The sequence below is a fragment of the Narcine bancroftii genome, chromosome 4, assembly GCF_036971445.1.
Source record: "Narcine bancroftii isolate sNarBan1 chromosome 4, sNarBan1.hap1, whole genome shotgun sequence".
Lineage (NCBI taxonomy): Eukaryota > Metazoa > Chordata > Chondrichthyes > Torpediniformes > Narcinidae > Narcine > Narcine bancroftii.
In genome coordinates, this window is record NC_091472.1 from 233,100,868 (window position 1) to 233,111,010 (window position 10,143).

The following is a 10,143-nucleotide window of genomic DNA, read 5'->3' on the forward strand; positions in this document are numbered from 1 at the left end:
ACCAGTGACATAGGGATTACTTAGTGGTATGTGAGTGGAAAGAGAAAGGTTGAGAACCACTGGTTTAAACCTTCGATGTAGACCATCCAGTTTGTACTGGTCCCATCTGCCCCAGAAGCGGTTCTAATGCCTCGTGAAACTGAAACCCTCCTTTCTGCGCCACTGTTCAAGCCACATATTCATTCTAACTATCCTGCTATTTCTACTCTGGCTAGCTCGTGTCACTGGTAATAATTCTGAGATTATTACTTTTGAGGTGCTACACCTTAATTTATCTTCGAGCTCCCTAAATTCAGCTCTCAAGGTTCTCGTGCAGGTTAAGGCCTATGGGATGCTGGACTTCATGAAAGGGGGATTAAGAATCGGGAGGTCAAGTCGTAACTCTACAAATCTTCAGTGAAACCATTGTGTTCGGTTCTGGTCACCTCATTATAGGAAAGATGTGGTAGCAATGGAGAGGATACAGAGGAGATTTATCAGGAAAAGAAATCTTATGAGGCAAGATGAGCAGAGCTGGGACTTTTTGGAGTAAAGAAGGATGAGAGGAGACTTGATAGAGGTCTTCAAGGTTCTGAGGTGTATAGCTAAGGTGGACATTCAGCGCATTTTTCCCAGGGCAGGAAAAGCAAGCACAAAGTGCTTACAAAGTGCCTACAAAGTGAAGGGAGTAGGGGAAATATCAAGGGTAAGTTTTTTACACAGTTGTTGATGTCTGGAATGCCTTGACAGGAATGGTGGTGGAGGCTGAAACATTAGGAGCATTTAAGAGACACTTAGACAGGCACATGGAAGAAAGTAAAATAGAAGGTAATGAGGTAGGAAGGGTTTAGATTTTTTTCTGGTAGGACTGTATAGGTTGCACAACATCACGAGCTGAAGGGCCTGTACTGTAATGTTTTAAGTTTCAGTGAGGAATCTCTGGACCTTTTGCCTAGTTATATAAATAGGTTGGACTTGCACCTGCTCAGTCAACTACAGTAAAATCCTCATTATCCGGCACCTACAGGGATCGTGGATGTCGGTCGGATATGTGAATTTTCAGGTTTGCTGAGACTCATTCTTACAATGCCTAAGTAATACACCTGCATTAAAAAGACACCATTTACATCACAAAACCATGCAAAATGTGAGGGTATTACATAAAGTTCACTTTAATCAATAAATTCCATTAACTCTAGAAAATTTAAATTCGAACCCTGGTTGCTGGCACTGTAACACCATGCCGCCGTCATAATTAGCCCTCTCCCCTTACTCATATACTTAATACTAATACAAGTAATAACTCTTACTAGGCAGGGATAGGGTGACACATAGGAAGAGTTGCTCCAGCAGTGAGCAGTATCGAGGGGCACTTCATCATGATGTTCCAGTCAGGCCCTCAGTGCAACCTGGCTCACCTCCACCCAAGTGGTGACAGCAAAAAGAAGGTGTGTGCATTGAGGGGCATTGTCCATTCAGTAGGGCAAACCTGTGTATGTCCAACAAAGTCTCAGTGCTCCCCTGCGGCATCCATCCACCCAGTCTTATTTATTCAAATCTATTTATTTATTTCCCTTTTTGCCAGTTGCTTGAGTTTCCAGTTGATTCAATGCCAGATAATGGGGATTTTTACTGTAATAAGATCATAGCTAATCTGACTGACCATAGCTGTGAATTCCCTTCTATTCTCGGCAACCTTCCACCTCATGTTTATGTGCTTTTCTATTTCCATTTGAAAATAAGTCCCAAAGGCTCTCCACTCCGAGACCAATAAATGTCGCCCTGTCAATATTAAATAGAGTATCCCTTAGTGATATCCTTTTTCTGGATTCTCCTCCAAGAGGAAAGATCTGTCCCTGTCAAAACCTTTTAAAGATATTGTTTTAATACTGTCTCACCCTTGTAAATTCTGGCAAATACAAACCCAGGCTGCCCATCTTTTCCAAGACAACTTTCCCAGCTGGTGTTTGCTGCGTTTCCATGCTTAAATAGGGAGACCAAATGTTGTAGATGTAGTCTCATTGATAGCCATTACACTGGACAACAATTTTTCAAAAGATTGGCTTCCTGAAAAAATTGAGGATTATGATGGACAACTTCAAGCTGAACACAAAGATAATTTCAGGTTTGTTGTAACATGTGGAAAGATGGAGAAACATTGAATGTAACTTTTCTTGAATTTGACATTTAATTGCATAATAATGGTGACACATTATTAGTTCAACTGGGCCTAAAAAGGTTTTGCTGATTTTTGTTTGTACTCAGCAGCTGATGCCTCTCATGTCAGTGTCCAATTAATGGATTCCAGTTGCCCTAATACTCCTTTCCCATGTCGCAATGTCCTGGTGATACCTTTCACCATGTTTGTCACTGAATGCACCAAGGTCAGCAGGGAAGACGTCCAAATGCGAATGCAGAAAATGATTTTCTAAAGACATGTTGCGCTTCATGGTTTTATAGGCTTGAAGTAGATTTAAAATATGTTAGGAAATCACAAAAATAGATTGTATCTTTAAAAAAAAAAGCAGTACATGATAGAAAAATTTAAGGTAATTTTTGTGATCAGCAGCCCAAAATCCATAATATACACCCAAAAGTGTTCAGGAAGCAAAATCTTCATTGTCCAATGTTATTAATGAATTAAACCTCTGCTTGTATCTAAATTACCCCAAAAAGCAGCAGCATTATGACTTGGTTCAAATCCGGCAGAGTCTGGAGGGAGATCGTACGTTTTCCCCATCTCTGTGTGAGTTTGCTCCAGATGATCTGGTTACCTCTCACCCTTTAAAAATGTATAGGGGTTGTAGGTGATGGGGGGAGGGTAATGGGCTTGTGGGCCAGAAGGGCCTGTTACCATGCTGTATGTCTAAATTTCTAAACTAAAAATGTATATTCTGTTAGCTTCCATAATTACTTGGTGTACCTGCATTGTAGTAATTAGCAAATCATGCACCTTGCACCCTCTGGATCTCAGCACTTTGCAATCTCTCATCTTGCAGAGAATATCTTGCGTTATCTGGAAGGAGTTTGTATCTTTTCCCAGTGTCTGTGTGGGTTTCCCCCGGGTGCACTGGTTTACTCCCACTTTCCAAAGTCTTGCAGGTTAGTGGGTGAAATGGTTGCATGGGTATATGGGCCAGAACATAGGAAGTAGGAACAGGAGTAGGCCAAAAATGGTCCATCGAGCCTGCTCTGCCATTTAATACGATCATGACTGATCTAATTTATGACCTAACTCCACCTACCTGCCTTCTCCCCATATCCCCTAATTCCTCTATCATGTAAAAATTTATCTAACCGAATTTTAAATATGTTTAATGAGGCAGCCTCAACCACTTCCCTGGTTAGAGAATTCCAAACATTCGCTATTCTCTGGGAAAAACTGTTTTTCCTCATCTCTGTCCTAAATCTACTCCCCCGAATCTTGAGACTGTGTCCTCTCATTTTAGTTTCCCCAGCCAGCTCAAAAAACCTTCCTACATCTATCCTATCCATACCCTTCATAATCCTATGTTTCTATAAGATCTCCTCTCATTCTTCTGAACTCGAGCAAATACAATCCTAGACGATTTAATCTTTCATCATGTCAACCCCTTCATCCCAGGGATCAACCTAGTAAACCTCCTCTGGACCGTCTCCAAAACCAGTATATCCTTCCTCAAATATGGAGTCCAGAACTGGACACAGTACTCTAGGTGCGGTCTCACCAGTACCTTATACAGATGCAACATTACCTCCCTACTCCTGAATTCAATTCCTCTAGCGATGAAGGCCAACATTCCATTTGCCTTCTTAATATCCTGCTGCACCTGCAACCTAACTTTTTGCGATTCATGCACAAGCACTCCCAAGTCCCTCTGCGCACAACAGCATGCTGTAGTTTTTCACCCTTTAAATAATATTCAGCTCTTTTATTTTTCTTGCCAAAGTGGATAACTTCACACTTACTAACATTGTACTCCATCTGCCAGACCTTTACCCACTCATCCAGCTTAACCTTATCCCTCTGCAGACTCTCCACATCCTCATTACAATTTGCTCTTCCACTCAATTTGGTGTCATCCGCAAACTTGGCTACACCACATTTTGTCCCCTCCTCCAAGTCATCAATGTAAATGATGAACAGTTGTGGGCCTAGCACTGACTCCTGCGGCACCCCACTTACCATTCTCTGCCAACCTGAAAAACTCCCATTTATCCCGACTCTCTGCCTCCTGTCAACCAATTTTCAATCCAGGCCAATATATTTCCCCGGACTCCACTTTCCTGTAACTTACTGATAAGTCTCTTGTGCGGCACCTGATCAAAGAAGGACGATACCATGCTGTACTGTATAATTAAATTTTAAAAAATGAATTAATATGCATTTGTTTTACTTCAAAAATGAAAAAATGCACATTTTCCCACATCGTTCTCCATTTGTTTAATCTTAGCCCACTCACTTAACTATTTTATATCGTTTCATAACCTTGTGTCCTCTTCACAACTTGCTTTCCCATCTATTATCAACAAATTTGCCAAACATACCCTCAGAATCTACATTCAGATCATTTATTGCGTGGCGCAACAGTTGGTGCTGCTGCTTGTAACTCCAGGAACCTTTTTGTGTACGCTTTCCATGTTAAAAGGCCCTTAAATGTGATCTTAGTATTGATATTTTTAGTCTAAATTCTCAAACATTTGTGGCCCATTTACTCCTCTTGGCCCTACTATTTTCTCCCAAAGCAATGTTAAATTCCACATTGTTCTCTCCAAAACAATCTCAAGCACATCATCTTGTAATGCCGCTAACAGATTGCCTTTTATTTGGCCATTCAGCAGATCCATCTTACCACCTGCTCTCTTTCCTTTGGACCTTCCCTTACAATTATCCAAATTGTCCCACTGTATTTTCTCTTCACAGGTACTCATTGATCTTCTCTAACATTTGTAGTTTGCTTTGTCTTGCAAAAATCAAATGTTGCGCTTTGCAAGGTAGTCCAAGTTGCAAAATATTGTAGTATAATTGATGGCTTTTGAGTAATAACAGAAATGTTAACCTCTTTTTCTCCATAGAACTTTGTCATGTTTTTTTCTCATCTTAATGCTGGTCCTCAACAACAGTATTTAAGAATACGCAATGTTAGTTTCAAAATGTATGATGGCACCATCTAGTCTAGTTTGCCATCACCTCTCCTTGACCACTCCAGTATCTATAAATTTGAGATCTTGTACTTCATGTATAAAACATCTGAAATTTTGGGATGGTTGAAGTCGCCATCATAAGGTTTCTGCAAAAGTATTCCCTAGTTTCTATCTCAATTCCTCTTTCTTGACCACTGAAACTGAAGCAGATTTTCTTCAACCCTGGTGTTTTAATTGACCCAACAAGCATGGTCTGATTCTTTACTTACCACCAATCATTTGACTGAAGTTCTTGTTCTTTAATTATTTCTATACTTTGAGTACTACAATCTACTGTTGACTGAGTGTTCTGATTCTATATCCAGTGAAAGTAATCCAAAAATATTTGCTGGTGCATATTAATATGTACCGCTTCCCTAATGATGGATTATGACCTGAAATGCCAATAGTCTTTCTCTCTCCATGGGTGCTGTCTGACCTGCTGAGTTCTTCCAGCACTTTGTATACTTCCAGATTTTTCCAGGACCTGCAAGATTCTTGTTTACCTTTAAGAAGAGATTGGGGGGCATTGTCGTGGGGTGGCTAAGTTTTAATTTTGCTGAGCAAGCAGGATTTTACTGAGCCTGAAAGGCTGCTATCTTTCTTCTATAGCAAATACAGGCAAGTTTCCTTCAATAGCAATGCACACTTTTTTAAAAAAGGATGACTAAATTGGTAGACCAAGGCCATCTGTAGATGGTTGGAGTTCCATGGAATATTTGATGATGTGTGTTAAGAGACTGTTGGTTAAAGCTGAAGTTGGTTTGAATTGAAGGCAGATGATTGATCAAACCAGGAGTTTGGTGGCGTTGCAGTAGAAATACTGGGTAGATTCCTGAATTGACAGAACATGGCAAGGTTCTCTGCAGGCTCCATCTTTTCACCACTTGCATAAAGGGATGTGCAATTTATTCATGGTTGAAGTTTGTTTATTTGTTAAGTTTAAAGGTTCATCTTTTTATGCATTAATACAAAAAATGTAATCTACCCGATTACTTCCACTTGTGCCTGCCATAAAGGCTGGCAAGGAGTTGCCAAAAGCAATTGCCTGCTGTCCCTAATAATAGAGAAGAAAAATTAACCTTTTCAGGTATTGTACTTGGTACAGTGAGAACCCAGATAAATGATGTTGTAGGTGATGTAAATGAAATATTAATTTGGAGATAATTGAGCAAAGGGGCAACATTGTTGTAAATGGACTTCAAACAGTAAATCTGAGGTAATCCACTTTAAATGTGGTATACCAGTAAAAATTTACAAGGCCGTGCAATTCCAGAACTCAGTCCATTTCCACACCATTAGGGTTCATGGAAAGAACAGAAATTTAAAGAAAAAAATTGGGGAAAACTTCAAGGAAGTAACCAGAGCCTAGGGAGCTGAGAGATTTCTTGAAAGGAAGGGATGACATGATCAGAATATTTTCCTGCTGGCTTTGGAATCTCAAGTCGAGAGCTTGAAATAAGTCAGACTTATCAGAAGTGGTTAGTTACTATAAATTACAACTCTTCAAATGGAAATTGTTGCATGTATTGTTAATTTTGTATTTGTGATGGATTGGAAAACCAATTAAGGGACATGGGAGGAGAAATCCAGGCACAAGGAATTTTAATCATGGGGTCAGATTGTGGATTGGTAGTTTATAGAGTTAATAAGGACTGGCCTTTGTTTCCTTTCAGAAACTAGTCAGATTAGCAAACTGGCTTGCTGGTTTAACTCATCCTTTCTGATGAAACTGTGCAACTGGAAATGTTACATCATTCAAAAGTCAAAGTTGAAAGTTCAGATTTATTGTCAGAGTAAATGTATGTGATGTTATGCAACCCTGAGGGGTTTTTTTCTTGCAGACCAGGCAGAATTTCTACTTGTTGGTTGTGCAGAAAAAAACTACTCAAGATACATATACAAAAAAGAGAAATTTAAACAAGAAAGTGCAAACTGTGCATTACAGCAAAAAAAATAAGTTCATCTCTGCTTTGTTTTTTCCAACATAATTGGGTGGCTCTCAGTGTATGACTCCTGGGTTGTGAAGAGAAGATGGTACACAACTTTGGTTTATGTTAGAAATATAACTGTTTGACAAGACTGAGGCATTTTTGAAACTAGAGATTCCTCCCATTTAACTTACAAAAATATTTCTTGGTTGCATTTTTTTTAGAATTGTGGCATTAAGTGTGAAGAAAATAAATTAAAATGTATTATTTTTATCTCAGGAACCTACGCTCTTGCAAGAGAAAAGTTGATGAATATCTTCATGAGAATAGAAAGAAAAAGCCTCAAAAGAAGGAAAGAAAGAGATCCAGGAAGAAAGATCTCTTTGTCTATGAGCTTCCTGAAGTTCCCTTTGTTAATATATTGTCAGACAATGAAGACTCTGAATTTGAAATGGAGATCACCACTGTGAAAAGGAAGCTAGCTTCGGCTGTGCTAAACAGAGAGGCTAAGCCCAAGAAAGACTGCTATGATTTTTCAGATAATTCAAACACCTATGAAAGTGAATTTGGTACCTTTGACAGCAAATCCATGCAGTGTGAAAATAGTACCTGTCTCAGGCAAGAAAAGCATCCCCTTGATTTATTTTTACCTGATATCACATCTGCCTCTTCAACTTCAATTACGCCATACCCTATAAACCAATTGCATTCCCAACATGAGGATCGAAAATTATGGAGGAAAAAGGCAAATAAAAATTCTACAGATTCTTTATCCAGTTCATTTGGTTGGTTAAAACCTGGGGGGTTTAAAAGTATGATTGCCAAGTTAAGGGCTGGACATCAAACCTTGCCAGGCAGTGTGGTTAAAGAGACATGATCTAACCTTTACATTTTCCTTGAAGGATTACTACAAAACTATTCTCTATGCATGTATTATTGTTTTTGTTGATTTTAATTATTTTTTCAGAATTTGATTTGTTACATTAAACATTGATTATACTTGTACAGTTATTGAAAATAATAAATGGTAAAGATTGGGAATTCTAATACATTTTAATTAGATGAGTACTACCCAGTAGTTCTCATCTCAGCAGCTTGAGTTGGCTTTAACAGTTGTCAACTGAAGAAAATGTACACAGATCTTGGAAGCTTTGTTTTTGATTTTCTGAAAGCACATTGCAGTTTTCCAATTTGCATTGAGAACAATGCAGAACATCCTCCTTTAGAATGGAGACACAGGAGACTGCAGATGGTGTATCTGAAGCTAAATACACCTTGCTGGAGGAACTCGGTGAGCATCAGTGGCAGGAAAAGAATGTTTGATATTTTGAGCCAAAACTGTTTAGTTAGCATGCTGGTTAACGGTTGCAGACCCCAAGCGTGATATATGCTGGATTTATGAGCTGATGGAGGTCTTTAATTGGAAATTAAAGACATTGGAAATGGGTACTCGTCTCATCAGTGGTCGCCTCAAATGAATGAGAATCCAACAGGGCAACTAACACATTGAAATCCATACTACTTGCTGTAGTAACAAGGCACACTGCAATGCCAGATCTGGTTCAGTTACTTTTAATCATTTCATAAATACTTGTATTTACAGGGATGAAATTTGACATTGGTGTTCAGACCATCCAATTATTAAATTGTAAATTGCTTTGACTTTCGTAGAATTGTACAGCATAGAAATTGACCACTTAGTCCAACTCATCCTTCTGATCTGCTCTTTTGGCCCATTAAGTTCATACCATCCCTGCCTTACCATTGCTTACCCTTCTTGCCTCTGCCATGCTATCTATAGTCTTTTCAACTCCTGGATGTAATCTGGATAGTGCCATTTCCCAAGTGGTAATCCAGGATATCTGCTACTGAGAATAATCTGTGGTTAGGAAGTGGAGGTAGATCTCAATAATACCTGATTTCTGCCAACAGTCTCAGGGTCTATGACAAAATATCCAAGGACAATATTAGCCCTAGTGTTGATCATTTGAGCTAAAGTCCAGATCCATATGCATGATACAGTAGCACTAGGTACAGGTGCCTTTTTTAATTACCAACCCTGCTACAACCTCCCTTCCCAGCTTTGATTCTGAGATAAAGACATTATCTGAGAAGTGAAGGGGGAAAATGTTCAACCATATTGTCACTGTAGAACACTTGTCTTTTGAAATGTATGTGAACAGTTCGTAATCTGAATTTTAAAGTGGCTTGAACAAAATGAAAATTGTTCCTGGAAGTGGTTTGGATTGAAAATCTGGCTTCCCTCTTCTCTTTCCCCACCTCAAAACAAATAAATCCTGATAGTACTCGTCTCCTGTCTCTATTGCTGCTTTTCACCTTCACAGCTTTCAAGAGCACCACCTCTTGCAATTAAAGATTACAGAATGCCATTGTTTTGTGGATTCAGATGTGACTTGGGGTGATTTGATAGCCTGTCAGACTGAGGCAGCAGGTGCTTTGGATGCATCACCTACTGAACTTCATGATCCTAGTGAGGGTACTTTCTTGGTTTTGGCTAGAATACGGTTTCATTTTGAGCAGTCATATCCCCAGAAATTCTCAAGTCCAGGAGTGGTCTTAAGAGGCCTCTAACATCAGTTCACGTCTTGCAGTGTTGTGAATTGGAATTGTGTCCATTTCAGTGGTCAGGGGTTGGGCACAAGAACAATTTAGCCATAATAATTCCATAAGACAGGAGTAGAATTAAGCCATTCATGGCTGATTTTTTTTTCTTTCAACTCAATTCTCCTGCCTATTTCCTGTAATCTTTATTATCCAAACTCAGCATATCCAATGTCTTGGTCTCCACAGCAGTCTGTGGCAATGAATTCCACAGATTCACGACCCTCTGAAGAAATTTCTCATCTCTGTTCTAAAGGGATGACCTTTTATTCCGAAGCTGTGCCCTCTGGTCCTGGACTCTCCCATTACTAGAAACGTCCAATGTATCCAGTCCTTTTCAATATTTGATTCAAAGCTTCCATTCATTGTCATGTAATAATACATTAGAAATGTAATATACATGATAAACTTTTGTCTGTCCTAAGGCAAAGTCGCCAAGATCATAGCC

General features: G+C 39.2%; 1 protein-coding gene across 4 annotated transcripts in view; it reads left to right on the forward strand.

Moving 5' to 3' along the window:
- LOC138761712 (uncharacterized) overlaps positions 1 to 9,384 on the forward strand; it is a 118,710-nt gene extending 109,326 nt beyond the window's left edge. For 2 of the 4 annotated variants that reach the window (XM_069934309.1, XM_069934310.1), the window contains exon 5: positions 7,353 to 9,384. In XM_069934309.1, the coding sequence (XP_069790410.1) occupies positions 7,353 to 7,950 (598 nt within the window). In that variant the 3' untranslated portion in view covers positions 7,951 to 9,384. The remainder of the gene's footprint in view (positions 1 to 7,352) is intronic. The other 2 variants (XM_069934312.1, XM_069934311.1) reach the window with 1 other exon arrangement.
- Positions 9,385 to 10,143: the final 759 nt, after the last annotated feature.